The 15,338-nt window shown below is 42.9% G+C and overlaps 1 protein-coding gene and 1 pseudogene across 1 annotated transcript in view; one reads left to right on the top strand and one right to left on the bottom strand.

Moving 5' to 3' along the window:
* NMT2 (N-myristoyltransferase 2) overlaps positions 1-14,439 on the bottom strand; it is a 70,325-nt gene extending 55,886 nt beyond the window's left edge. Inside the window, exon 1 of the mRNA XM_019663411.1 lies at positions 14,224-14,439. Coding sequence (XP_019518956.1) covers positions 14,224-14,333 — 110 coding nt within the window. The 5' untranslated portion in view covers positions 14,334-14,439. The remainder of the gene's footprint in view (positions 1-14,223) is intronic.
* Positions 276-1,057, top strand: LOC109393826 (40S ribosomal protein S6 pseudogene; annotated as a pseudogene).
* Positions 14,440-15,338: the final 899 nt, after the last annotated feature.

Here is a 15,338-nt window from a genome sequence, read left to right as displayed (position 1 = left end):
TTACTATGTGTCCAACACTGTAATAAGCACCTTACAGATATCAGTCTTGCAAACTGTCACAACTCTGTAAGGTATTATTATTATTATTATTATCATTTTATACAAGAGGAAACTGAAATACAGAGAGGTTAAGTAACTTGTGAAGGTTCCACAGCTGATAATCCAGCCAGTCAGGCTTCAGAATCCATGTAATTACTACACTATATTGTCTCTTGTTTATGCATTTCCACTGGCTGAACATCTTTTAAAATACATACTGGTGCTCTTTTTCATGGCACTTCGGAGGCCGTCGGCTCTTTCAAGATGAAGCTGCACATCTCTTTCCCAGCCACTGGCTGCCAGAAACTCATTGAAGTGGACGATGAATGCAAACTTCGTACGTTTTATAAGAAGCGTATGGCCACAGTTTTTGTTGCTGATGGTCTGGGTGGGTGAAGAATAGAAGGGATATGTGGTTCAAATCAGTGGTGGGAACGACAAATAAGGTTTCCCCATGAAGCAAGGTGTCTTGACCCATGGCCCAGTCCGCCTACTCCTGAGTAAAGGGCATTCCTGTTATAGACCAAGGAGGACTGGAGAAAGAAAGTGCAAATCTGTTCGGGATTGCATTGTGGATGCCAATCTGAGTGTTCTCAACTTGGTCATTGTAAAAAAACGAGAGAAAGATATTCCTGGTCTCACTGATACTACTGTGCCTCGTCACCTGGGACCCAAAAGAGCTAGCAGAATCCGCAAACTTTTCAATCTCTCTAAAGAAGATGATGTCCGCCAGTATGTTGTGAGAAAGCCCCTAGACAAAGAAGGTAAGAAACCTAGGACCAAAGCACCCAAGATTCAGCATCTTGTTACTCCACGAGTCCTGCAACACAAACGTCGGCGTATTGCTCTGAAGAAACAGCGTACTAAGAAAAATAAGGAAGAGGCTGCAGAATATGCTAAACATTTGGCCAAGAGAATGAAGGAGGCCAAAGAAAAATGCCAAGAACAGATCGCCAAGAGACGCAGGCTGTCCTTTCTGAGAGCGTCTACCTCTAAGTCTGAGTCCAGTCAAAAATGAGATTTTCTAAGAGTAACAAATTTAAGATCAGACATTAAAAAAAAAAACATATTGGCAATTTTTTAGTCTTCTTTGTGAACTGCCTATTCAGGATCTTTGAACACTTTAGCCTAGTTGATTTTTACCGAATTGTAGCAGATCATTAGTACTGTGTGTGTGCATTTGGGAAAATCACATTACTTTACTAGAGAGAAATGTACCACAAGGGAGAAAACCTATGAAGAGGTTTTGGTGGCGTTTCTGAAAATCAGCAGAGGTAACCCAAAGGTGCATCATGGTGCCCTACTGCTGATGGAAGAGAATTCATGCCCACAGCTGTGGCAAGTCGGCTGAGGCAGAAGTCAAATTCTCCTGTGTGCTGGCCACAAGCCTGTCCTCATGCTGGATCAGGGCACCAATCTTATCCAAGTTGATCACGTGGCCACTCAGTCCAATAGGATTTCACCTGCAGTTCAGGCTCTTGAAGAAGTCACACAAAAAAGTCTGTTTTTGTCAGTGGCTCATCTATACAATTCCAGTCATGGCTTCTTTAGCCTCTTTCCTCCCACGTGTAATGCACAATCCAGAGCAAGATGCTAACTTTCCAGTTGCCATCATCTGGCTTCAGTACAGCATGAGCTAAAGCAAAATTTCAGCTACCTTCTCAGTTGGGTAGCTTCATCTCTTTCTTGGCACGCCCCTTCCCCTCTTGGGACTGATGTAGGACACATCTGTCAGAGGTTCTTCAAAGCCACATCATCTCTGGTCAAAGCAGGAAGTCATGGAGAAGCCCTTGCAAAGCTCAGAGCTCAAAGCTGCCCTAAAGTTTATGGCCAGTGAGGAGCAGAATCTGATAATGACCTTTATCATTATAAAGGCCAGCCAAGGAGGCAGGTGACTGCAGCTACTGTGGCTGAAGCTTTGGGTAGAGGTCACAGTACGACCAGCCAAAAATTTCAATATTTACATGGGTGTCAGCAGCAGAGGGCAACTGGTTCCAGGCAGTGACTGAATTGCCCAGAACCCTGGATTCAATCCAGGCCTGGCTGGTGTAGAACCTGATGATCCCCCTTGGCTAGCTTCTGCTCTACACTTTGTTAACCAATCCCCCTCTTCTAGATATTGGGTTGTTTTAAAGTTTTCAGCTCTTTCTACTCTTACCATAATTTAAATGTGAGGAAGCACATTCTATCTCATTAGCATTCTCTTTCCACAATTGTTTCATGACCAACAAACAAATTTGGTGTCTCTTTCCCATAAAAACCCCAATTTAAATAACAGTTAATGTTAAATCAGAATACAATTTTATCAAGACTCACTGACCAGAAACTAGTCTAGTGTGATGTTTAGTTTATGAAGATCTGTCTTTGCAGACTGTTCAAAATCAGAATAAAGGAGGAAATATTTAAAATGCCCAATTTTTTTATATATCTTTAAGATCATTACATATAATTGAAAGACTAAATACAAATTGTTCAGCTAGTAAACAAACAAATTTCTTAAAGGCTTACTTATTTGCATCTTAGGGAAAACTGTTCCTAAAGATGAAATGATGAACAAGTAGAAAAATCAATTTTTAAAAAAAGGCTTGAGGGAGTTGGCAGAGTATATGCTTCATGATGGTCCAAATTAGAGAAAAATTACCCTATTTCCTACAGCCTTTAATCACCCATGCTCACAAATGTTTTTCTGATAGAAGAAAAATGATATACACTGGCTTCTATTTATATGACTTTTCTCATTTCTGGGCCTTTCAGAGTTTATTAAAGGAAGATAATAAGTCACAAAAACATCTTTTTTTTTTCAGCTGAGATTCATTTTAATATCGTATTAGCATTGTTATATTTAATAAATATGAATGCATTCAGCCAAGTTAACAATTTGATGTGCTTTTCAAATTCTATTCCGCTTTCTAAATTCCTTTGGACAATCTGCAAAGACAGGTCTTCATAAACTAAACTTCGTTTCTTACTTCCTCTTTTCTATATCCCAATGCTGATCACGAACCCAGTCAGTTCTTTCATTAAAGAAACATTCCATATTTAAATAAAATCCTTGTATACAAGAGTGTGGCAAAAAATTATGCTTTTCTCCCCCCCCCCCCCCCCCCGAAAAACCTTGTGAAGAATTAAGAGGTGAGTTCTGCATGGTCTGGAGGGAAAACTGCCATCTTAGGCAGTTCACTCTGGGAAAAGGAGCACTGAGGCTACAATAGCAGTAAGGTAATGGTCAGTTCCTAACTCAGAACAGATCCGCGCATATGCGGGCTAAGGGATTCCAGGGACTATGGCTCAGACAGAGTAAAAAGACTGGAATGGAGAAAACACGATACCTCTGTGAGTAGAAGGTCTGAGAGATGGGTCTGTGACACGTCACCAAGAGCAAAGGCCAGAAGCGAGATAGAAAACAGGAGTTCAGTGGAGAAAGTCAAGAGTCACAGACCAAGCGGAGGCTGTGCAGAGGGCACTTTTCACTGGGAATTGCAAAGATGAGCCTGGAATTCTCAAACACAAAAGGATATGACTTTCCAAATCCAGAAGGGAGCTAAAGGTCATGGTCTGCTTTGGGATGGCAGAGGAAAGAGACAAGAACAGAAACACCGCAGAGCTCGGAGACATTGTCTAAAAGAAAAGGAACTGACGGTGTCTACAAGGGGCAGCTTAAAGTTGGGACAAGACAGGAGAGAAGGCAGAACTGGGGCCTCTCTTTCGCCCGCATTTATCTTTTCCCCTTACCCGTGAGCTGTGACAGCAGAAAATTAATCTGAGAAGAGCAATGGGGCATGATGGGAGCCTGAAGCACAAGGTGTAGGGTCCACTCATGGGCCTGTGTCCTGGACCATTCTCCCTAGCACCTTCCCGGCCTCTGCCCTCCCTGAGGGTAAGGCCCGGGCCCGGGACAAAGTATGTGCTTGTTAAATCATTAAGACTTTGAGAATCAAACTCTTTAATATCCCGAAGAAGAAACGCATGTCCAAGGAGGTTAAGTGACTATTCTGAAATCAAACTGAGGGTTAGTAACAGAAGTTGCCTGATTCCTGGCTTAACACTCATTTCAACACACTACACTGCCTCCCTAAAACTTGTCAGCTGAAAAAGATTTTAAAATATTGGGCTGGCCGAGTAGCACGTTTTGTTAGGAGTTGGCTTGGGATGCTAGCTCTGAGCAGCAGGGCCCCGGTTCGGATCCCACATATGAGGGCCAGTGACGCTGCACTCTCTACAGCTAAGATGGTGAACAACAGTTTGACCTGGAACTGGGCTGCCGTGAGTCACCGGCGACGGAGTAGGCTGCAGTGAGGCTGGCCGGCAGCGGGCGTGAGCTGCCATGAGCCACCATGAGCAGCCATCCAATGGCCGGTGAGCGACTGCCTCACCCGGGAAGAGTGCAATGATAAATACCAACATGGGCCAGTGAAATGACATCCTCCACAACTAGACTGAAGAACAAAAGGACAGCAGCTTGTCTGTTCCCCTTCCCTAACTCCCCAATAAAATCTTAAAAAAAAAAAAAAGATTTTAAAATATTAAATATTCTAGAGAAGTGATATACATTCAAGGATATTAATTTCAGCACTGTTAATTGGCACAAAAATTAAAAACCTCATGAGCTATTAACAGGGGACAAATTAAATAATGGTGCATCAATTCAACGATATGACACACAGCATTTAAGAAAATGAGGTTGGTCTACGTGGTTCAATACATATAATGATTTTCAAGAGACACTACTGTTAAGTTTACGTATTTATTTATTTATTTATTTATTTATTTATTTATTTATTTAAATTTTATTGGGGAACAGTGTGTTTTTCCAGGACCCAACAGCTCCAAATCGAGTATTTGTTTCAATTTAGTTGTGGAGGGCGCATCTCAGTGGCCCATGTAGGGACTGAACCGGCAACCTTGGTGCTATGAGCACTGTGCTCTAACCACCTGAGCTAACTGGCTGCCCCCGACACTGTTAAGTTTAAAATTTAGGTGCTGCAATAGTATGGCATGCTACCATTTGGTGTTGAACGCATGTGCAAGCACGAGCGTGCATACGCACATACCCAAGCATGCTCACACACATGTGACCTTGGATATGTAGAGATCACCACCAGTAGGACAGGCCAATAACTGGCAAGAGTAGCTGCTTACGGGAGGAAAACAGCACCGGGAGAATGAGACTTACTTTGCACTGGATACCCTTTTGTGCCTTTTGAATTTTGTACCATATGCTCACACTACCTTTTCAAAATATTAAATAATTTAAAAATTAAGGTGTTTACAAAGTCAAAACTAATACACAGATGTTAATATTAGTTAGCATACAGGTCAGGCTGTGCTTGGCAGAGTCCCAAAATAACAGCAGCATCTGACACAGGAGCTCAATTTCAACTCTCTTTCATGGGCAAGTCTCAACTTCCCTCCCCCAGGGAGGATTCTGCCAGAAGAAGACAGGCCAAGCTCCCTCTGCCTTGCTGTCAGCCATCCCTAGGATGTCTGCTGGGCTCACCTGGTCCAAGGTGACTTCCCACCACATACACACTTGGGCCAGTGAGAAGAAAGAGGAAGACACTCCATGTGCCAGAAAAAAATGTTGCTTTGGAAGAAGGGGCCCAACAATAGTGGCCTAAGGAAACAATGATACTCTCCACAGAGCCATCAGATGGACTAGCTAGCCATTTCACAGGACCAGGACAGGGCTCTGCAATGCCCTGGAAAGATGTTCAAGGCATACTGAATGACAGGCTGGAACTTCCAGGACAATAGGAACTATAGGCATATTTGCATTTTTGTAACATATATCAATAGGAAAAGGTATATATGAATAGACCACAGCATTGTCTTTTTGTTTGATGACACATGTCTAACATTCTATGTTAAAAATGATATGCTTTTGCAAAAAGAATTATTTTTTTAAACTTCATTTGGAAAAACAAAACAAAACTCTGCTTTCACTGGTTCTCTCTTTGGTTTCTTTAAAATGTTAATAAATGCCCAAAGGGTAGTGAAGAACAAGTATTCTTCTCTCCCACCCACAACCCCCCAAAAAAACAAATAAAGAAACTATGTGGAATTATCATATTGAGTCGCCATCTTTCTCTGGGAAAGTACTACATGAACTTGAGCACCGCATGAACACAGCCGTGGGAATAAAGGGGCTCGTAATTCCCTGGGGAGGGAAGGGGTGTGTGGTGTGTGTGTTAAGCCAGTAACAGAAGCACAACATGCTAATAAAACAGAAACTATAAAGTTTAAATCCCAAGTCAGTGTGAGACCTCCACCAAGTGATTTGTGCACTGAATTTTCTCCTGTGGCTGAGGGAGCATGACAGGCCACTCACTACAGGGACTCAAAGCACGCACAAAATCACTACCCATCTGAAGTGCTGGGCAGAGCTGGGTACCTGCGTGCTGCAGTGAATTCCTCCAGCAGCACTGTCATCCAGAGATGCTCAATACCACATTGCCAGCCCATTTAGCTTCTTACAGGAAACTGACTCTGTGGAGGCCTGAATGGTCTCAGTGCTGGAGGGCATGAGGCACCAGGGAAAGGACTCTGATATGTATGAGACTACATGGGGGCAGCTATAGAACTTGGTCCAGAAAGGAGATGAGACAGCCATGAAAGAAGCATAAAAGAGGTCTCAATGCAAATTACATTGGTGCTATAATTAAAAGTAGTCCTTTAAGAGATCTGAGGAGAAACTCAAAAGGGTTCTCTGTAATCAAGCTGCAATGTTTTTTAAAATGAGGAAATGTATTCATTTATCTTTAAATTCATTGACATTTAGTATACCCATTACACTTGTGAATTTTGACTCCAGAGGCACTCAAGTTGGTAATCTATGACTTGTGGAAAGATGAGCTTGAGACATTATCAAACAAATTACTCTGTATTTTATTAATTTATGGTCCATGAACCCATGCACTTTGCTGCAAAGGCAGGAGTTTACAGTCAAGACAGCGAGAGGCCCAACCCAAAGTTTGAATCTGAGATGTGGCCTGGGCAAGTTATTTAAACTCAGATAAGCCTCAGTCTCCTCATCCGTTGTGATAGAGATTCAATAAGAAAAAATGTATATGCAAAGTAGGAAGCGCATACCAGGAGTTCAAAAAATTAGCTATTATTTTGCCATGCTGGGTTCTATACAGCACAGAACACACACAACTAAAAACTCTACAGTCCAAGTCCTTTGAATTAGAATTAGAAAAAGAAAATCCTTTACATATTCCTAATGCACACAGGGAGATAATTTTTAAATTGGAAATTAATCTGTCAGTGGGGACTAAGACCCCTGGAATGCATTCAACAAATCTTTATTAAGCTATCAATGTGTGTGCAATGTACAAGATATTGCAAGGATGGGAGACTGTGAGTGCTGTCTCTGTGTGCACAGTCTACCTGCAAGCAGACAGGTACACACATGCTCACGTTCTGCAGACATGTTCTGAGGTGCCAGCCTTATTTACTATATTTACTATCTCCTTCTCTGAAAACCATCTTTGACCACACACCTCACTACAGGTGTAGTTCTCAGTGACCTTGTACCACATAATAATCCTTCCACCTTCCCACCCTCTGTCACAGCTGACTGGACCAAGCCCTTACTAGCCAGAAACCAGCGAGATCCTTTCTGCAGAATATGAACCAAGAAAGAATCTTCAGGCAGTTAGTAGTTGACTAACAAAGGGAGAAAGGGAAGAAGGCTAGAGACAGGTACACCCTGAATTCCTGAACTGCTGGTCCCCAATTCTATTTCTAACACAGTTCTGCCATACTTCATTTTGAGCTAACCTACCGTATGTTTAAAATAAAACCTTTTTTTTAAGCCAGTTTGTAGATGATGTTACACACATACATTAAACAACAGATGCAAAGAACGCTGTTCCCCACTTACCAGCCATGTGATCCTGGACAAGTCACTTATCTCTATGAGCCACAGCTTCTTTTGTAGTAAAAATAGGGTCTGCCTGAGAAGATGATTAGGGAGATGGGGCCGGGTGTGTGTGTGTGACTGGTGAAAAGGCTGCTACCTGAAGGACTATAGGGCCTTTGCTTATAATGACCACAGAAGGCTTCATGAAAGAAAGGACAAAGGAGATGGACCTTGAACTTGGGACAATTAAAAGACCATTCTCATGGGGAGAGAGGACTCCCAAGAACATTGTGGGAAGTGGCCTACAGAGGGGCACGGGCAGCAATAAATCCCTTTGGTGAAAAGTAATGTTGGATGTTAACCCTCCCTCATTATTCACAAAACCGCTAGTAAATGGTGTGCACAACAGTCTTATATTAATGGATCTTGGCGGGTGTGTGTGTGGGGGAGGATGAAGGGAGCTAACTGTATTCCATCCGGGGTCAAATGCCTAGGGAGAAATGCTATAAAGGAGACCAAGGAACTGGAAGCTGGTGATGGGGAGCCGACAACAACACAAACAAGTTAGAGGGCCATGGAAGCCTCAGTCCCCAACAAATAGGTATGAGCTCAAGCCATTTTGTTTAGATATTAAAGGAAAGAGTGATCCTAGAAGGTAAAAGGATGTGGAAACATTTGTGAAAGGGAGAAAATCCTAGGAGAAGATTCTAGACTAAAAACAAGTCAAAACAAAGAAAAAGCATAAGGCTTCCTATATAAGACACAGAAGCAGATCGGCAGAGAAACAACATCTGTGCCACTAAATGCTAGAAGATAATAAAACAATGTTTATGGAGATTGAAGGAAAATGATTGTTATCACAGAATTGCATGCACACCAGACTGTGGTTTATGTGTGAGGGCAAAAGAAAGCCATCTTCAGACATATGGGAATTCAGAAAATATGTCATCCACATATTTAATAAAAAAAACGAAATGAGAAAATACTCAAAGAAAAAAAAACAGGAGTGGTTTACACAGACTAGTGGTCAGCAATAAAAACAGCAGAGCTGACAGGAAAGTCTAAGATGTTTTTGATACCACGGATGTGAATATAATGTAATTGTTCAGAAAAAAAGCTTTAACAGACACAAGAGCAAAAATAAAAGCAGCCACATGGAATTAAAATTCTAGAGTATTTCAACAAAACCTAGGAAATGTAAAGGAAAAGGAAGTCAAAACATCCTACACATTTTGTCTTGTTCAGTAGTAGAATATTTTGGGTAATGGTTAATTTTGACATTTTTCATAGGGAAATACAGATAAATCATGCTTGTTCCAAATTTAAAGATAATTACCATAAGAAGAAAAACAGGCTATTGAGCTTCTAAACCATTAGAGAGAAAGGAAAAAAGGAAGAATGGAAACTTGACATAGTCTATAAAAGACAAGAAAAGAACAAAGAAATATTCTGAGTACCACAAAAGCTTATAAATTCAAAGAAAGGATGTGATCTGAGCTGTCCAATATGATAGCCACTACCCACACTGAGCTATTTAAAATTAAAATTAATTAAAATTTAAAATTCAGTTCCTTAGTCACTGTACTGAACATTTCCATCATTGTAGAATGTTCTAGCAGACAACACTAATAGTGAAAAATACGAGGTCCATATAAAGTATGATACTATATTTATGTTAAATATACACTTTATACATATATTAAAATGTGAGTTGATTAAACTGTCAATAGATGTATCTCTAGGAAATAAGATGACCAGGGTACTTTCACATTCTATATATGAATTTTTTTTTTATTGGGGAATTGGGTGAGGAGAACAGACAAGTTGCTGTCCTTTTGTTCTTCAGTCTAGTTGTGGAGGACATCATTTCACTGGCCCATGCTGGTATTATCACTGCACTCTTCCCAGGTGAGGCAGTCGCTCACCAGCCTATGGACAGCCGCTCATGCCAGCTGCCAGCCACTCACAGTAGTTCATGGCAGCCCACTGCAGCCTACTCCGTCACAGGCGACTTAAGGCAGCCCAGCTCCAGGTCGAGCTGCTGTTCACCATCTTAGCTATAGAGTGCGCAGCGTCACTGGCCCTAATGAGGGATCCAAACCGGGGTCCTGCTGCTCAGAGCTGGCATCCCAAGCCAACTCTTAACCAACGCACCACTCAGCAGGCCTTTGAATTTTTAATAAGCATATTTTACTTTTATAATGAGTAAAAGTCATTAACATATTTTCAGATGGAATAACAACAAACCAATCAACCAACCTTTCTTGAACTTGGTGCAGAATTTGGCTCCAATCTCTAAGTTAACCAAGTGACTGTGTTTAACTCCTATGTGTTTACTGTGTACACGTGTGTTAATAAATAACCTCAAAATGGCACAGTATGCGGCCTATAGCTAGAAATTTTCTATAGTTCAGCCAAGCTCTGGAAAAGGTTTGTTCTGGGCCCAAGGGTGATATCACCATTTCAGATACAAGTCTGAGCAGACATTTGATAATTTCAGACTATATTTCTTAAGTTGAGGAGGTTCCTTGGGCAAAGGCTGTTAACACACCTTTCTATTTTGATCTATACAGTTGATAACAGATCAAGTTTCAGAAAGAGTAGCTTTGAATTATCCCTTAAATTTTCCATCAGAAGAAAAACCTATTGAGTTGTAGTCATTGTTTGCGTCTTCCCATTGATTTACATAGTTGACTAAGGAGAACATTCCCACAGCCAATCTCAACAATACACAGATAAAGTCAGAAATAACAACATATTGCACAGAGAATAACTTCAGATTCATTTTTCCTAAACTGGGGGTGGGAGAAGAGAGGTTATGTTTTTTGGTAAAAGAATTCCAAAGTTTTAATCTTTGCTAAATACTAGATCTTTAATTTTTCTAAAAAAAAAAAAAGTATTAAAATGGTATGGGAATAACCCTCAAATACTAAAACTATTTCATATCTACCCCAGGGAATAATTTAGTCATGTATCTGCCAACAAAGGCACATTCATATATGCTTATTTTATTCACTATATAAATATCCTTGGCAGCTGCCTCCTATTCCACCATAGTGAATATTAAAGAAAAAGCTCTCTTCATGGAAAGGAGATGAAAAACATCAATTTGTCCAGGAAACATGCATTCTGAAAGCCAATGCTGCTACAGCAAAAAGAGAGATTTTATTTTGTTGCCACCTTAAATGCTAATTTTTATTTGGGGTCAACTGTGACCCTGTTTCCACTGGGAGGTGACTATGCTTAGTGTGGGGTGGTAGGCTGAGTAAGAGATGACCATGGCCCAGAGTATTTTACAAATGGAGAAGATGCCAATCAATGGTGCAAGGACAAGAAGATAGCTGGAAGTTAACTTTTATCTATGTAGGAAGTCTTTACTAAGAAACTAGCAGTATAAACAAGATTACCTTAGAACTTTCAATGTGCTTGAAAATTTTCAAGTTCCTTCATGCTCTTTACAAAGACCTACTTACCTCCCCTAATTGTAAATCACTTGTTAAAGCAAGTTACTTAAAAGATCTTTCTAGGTAATTCTGTTAGTCTAGCACTATTTGCTGCATATTGTTTGAAGATAATAAAAGCACACTTCTTTGAACACAAGCTAACTAATTAAAAGGGACAACCCCTCCTCTCCCCATGTTTTTTGGAATTTCATGGAATTTTTATAGTGGTATGCCATTTTAATACTTGGGTGGACTAAAAAGCTAAACAGAAAGCACATTTTCCTTGAAAAATAAAATATAAAGAAAGATGCAAGTATTTTATAATACATAAGCCACTGCTTTTAATTGAACATAAATTATATTTCATTCATGGACTTCTGTCATTATCCATAGAAAATACTCGTTGTAGTTCATAAGGAAAATTCTATGAAAATTAAAGAAAATCATACACAGTAATATTTATATTGGGGGGACAAAACAATCTAATTTGGTATTTTCCTTTTTATCCAAGGCTCTAGTTTTAGCTTAATATGTCTGAAACAACTATTAAATACATTATATTCAATTGTGGGAGTAAATTAATTGTTTCAGGTCACAAGGGTACTATCTAGTAAATTACTGCATTGGTCCATACCTAGTAGCCTCAAAGTGATAATTGACCTTTAAAAGGTAAAGCATTTTAGGTAATCATTCCTCCAAAGGCTCTTTGTCACTTAATTTAAATTGGTGGAGAATGAAGAAGCCAAGCATAAAAAAGGGAAATCTTTCAAATTTTTATATTTACAAATGTGAGCTACTTAAGAAAAAAAATCTAGGTTTTTACTGAGCCATATCATCAGTACATGAGCAAGAAAAAAAACAACCACACACAAATAATCTCCCAGATTTGGCACATATTATCTAAATTCAAATCACAAAAAAGCAATCCAACAAGCACAGCAACTTGGATTTTTACTAATCTCCATACACCTTAATAGACTACAATAAATCTATGATATCGGTCTTTCCCACTAGAAGCTATTCTGTCATCTGCTTTTGGTTAAAACATTCCAGTCCGTTGGGCATCCCTAAATTTTGAGTAACCATACTAACATATATTTAATGTGCTGGTGGACAAAACCAAGAACTAAAGAGGACATGGAGGTGACTGTGAGTGCTAATTTGAGAACTTCACACAGCCTACAGCAAGGCTCCTGGGGACAGGCCCGGATCAATGGGCACAGAGATGAATAATTCTTTGTACTGTGGACATTCTTGACTGTGTAAGCAAACCTTCAAAACAACGAAGAACAATAAACAGAATTTACAGGAAAGAAGGGAAAAGTCCAGGATTGCTCCAGAAAGATAATGGACAGGTGCTAAAGTTTTGGGAAAATCTGTCATATTTGCATCTCGGCTCATTTCTGGCACTAGCGCTATTGTTTCAAACACATATCTGTCATAGGCAAATTTCTATCACTGCATAAACAGAACCAATTCTCAGGTTTCTATAGAATTTCCTTTCCTCTCTTTTAAAAAAGCATTCTAGACTTGAATTATAACACTGGGTACTTGCAGCTGCCACTGAAGTATTCACTGCAAAAAAAAAAAGCGACTCACAAATGGAAGATACATTTAGTCAGCTTTTCTTTTTTTTGATCTCGCTTAATATTTTATAACACATTAAAGCTTAGTAAAAGTTCCTTTCTTAAATAATTCTTCAAGCAGACGTTAAAAAGAATGCAAATGCTTTACACTTTAAATCATCAATCGTTTAAAGAATCCTCTCCATGAACTGAATAAATAAGCCATCTGTGTGACTAAGGCCTTCCTATCATGTTTTTAAGCTGACCCACTTCTTCATCAGTCACCACGGTTTGCAAAATCTCACTTCTAAGGGGCAGCACGAAATGCTCTGTGCCAGCGCAGAGTTTGAATCCAACAGGGAAAAAAGGGTAGTGCAAACATCACCTTTAAGGACGCCAGTCTTCATTTAAAATGACCTCCGCCCTTAAAAAGAGAACTTATATACCACCCTTAACCGCAAGCCACCTTTCCTCCAGTGGAAAGCAAATCAAGTCTGCAAGGTAGAAAGGCGTGAGAAACCCGATCTGGTGTGGAAATGCACGGTGCTTTTGGCCTCTGGAGATCAAACGCCTGCTCAGCAAGCAGAGTCTGGTTAGGGCTGTGGGTGCTGCCCCCAAGACCGACCTTAAATCAGGGGGTCGGGCCTGTCTTGAGAGCTCTGCAGACACGCTTTGCAGACGCGCTCAGCCGGGGCAACCGTGAGCATCCCCAGGAGCAGCCGGGCGGGGACCTCCTGGGTACCCCCTGTCCGGTTGGGGGTGGGGGCCACGGCCGGGGAAGCACAACTTTCCGCACTTCCCCGCCAGCAGAAGCAGGAGCAAAAAAAAACACTCCCTCCCACCCCTCCCGCCCCACAGACCCCGCCACAAGCTCCTCATTTTTTCTGGTGGTGGCGGCGGCTGGGGGAGGGGCGAGAGGGTCTGGAGGGACTTCAGGAGAAGATGACAAGGAGCGGTGGGAGGAGGACGACTTCCCATAAACCCGGCCGCCACAAAGAGAAAGGGGCTGCACCTCCCCTAGGTCCCACTGAGTCACCCGCGGGCCAGGCCGGCGGCGAGGATGGGCGAGGGCCGGCTGGCCGCGCGGCAGGTGACAGCGGCGTCACCGGTCCCCGCAAGGGGGCCCAGCGCCTCCCCGCCCACCCGGGGCCTCGCCTCCACCGCGCCGTTCCGCCTGCGAGCCGCGCGACCCGACCTCACCACAGGCTCAGAGCCCAACGCACCCACGCGGAGACCCCTCGAAGCGGCCGCCGAGCCCCACCCGCGCCCCCAGACCCGCGTCCGAGAGGAGCCGAGACGCTCGCGCGCCTACCCTTTGGCGTGCTCCGTCTCCTCTTCATTGTCCCCGTCTATCCCGCATGTGTCCTGGTCGTCCAGCTCCAGGCTCTGCTGGCTGGCCGCAGACTCGCTGTCCTCCGCCATAGCGGCGGCGCGAGCTGCGGCGGCGACGCTGGGGGCCGCGGGTGAGGGGGCCGGCGCGGCAGAGCGAGCAGCTCCCTCTAGTGCCGCCCGCCGTCTCCTCAGAGCCCGCGCCCGGGGCGCCCGCCCCGCCCCGCCCCGCGCAACCTGGCCCCGCCCACCGCGCTGGGGGCGGGGCTAGGGGGTCTGCTCTCAGCTCGTTGCCGGAGAGAGGAGGGGCGGAGAGGGCCAGTATAGGAGGAGGATAGTCAGGGGTCGCGGTGGTCGCGAGCCGGCGCAGGGGGCGAACCCTGGAACCCGAAGCCAGCCTGCACCTCAGCCCGGGGCCGGTCTTTGAAGGCTGCAGCCCGCACACTGCAAATCCTGCGAGTCTTCATTTTTGGATCATAGGCCACGCGATTTTAACATCTCTACATTTTAGCGAGCGCGTTTAACCGTTGCAGATTTTTGACTCAGGAGTAGGCGTGCCAAGGACAGAGATTTCCAGAAGCCTCCCCCACCCTACCTCCTTCACATACACTTTTTAAAAATTCTATCGTATAGATCTATAGCTATATTTCCAATACACTAGCAAATCAAAAAGTCAAAGCAGAGTGCTTCCTGCCTTCCTACCTCCCCGTTCTAACCAGGTTCGTAGCCGTAAAACTCTTGACGGCAAAACTCTGGAGCTGGCCCTGGTTTTGCTGGACACCATAGACAGTTGGCTTAGACCGCGACAACCATCTTGCGGGGACGGAGATGTTGCCCATGCTGGGGGTTGTGCTGGGGGACTGGACAGTTTCAAGCAGGCCACTCCGGCTTCCCCAAGTGGGGGTCATGACCTAGACCTCTAAGCAAAAATAGGTGGTTTTCTAGGCTGAAATCATCTCTTCCCGTGAATGGAGGAGGGGAAGGAGGCGCTCCGTGAATTGCCAAATAAAAGGCAGATGAAGTTCAGGCTCCTATTTGCTGTTGCCGCGTGTATACAACAGCCCTTCCTTTGCTTTTCTGTAATGGGGGGTGTTCAAG

This window comes from Hipposideros armiger, unplaced genomic scaffold (assembly GCF_001890085.2).
Source record: "Hipposideros armiger isolate ML-2016 unplaced genomic scaffold, ASM189008v1 scaffold_390, whole genome shotgun sequence".
NCBI lineage: Eukaryota > Metazoa > Chordata > Mammalia > Chiroptera > Hipposideridae > Hipposideros > Hipposideros armiger.
This window is presented reverse-complemented; position numbering and strand designations above follow the sequence as displayed.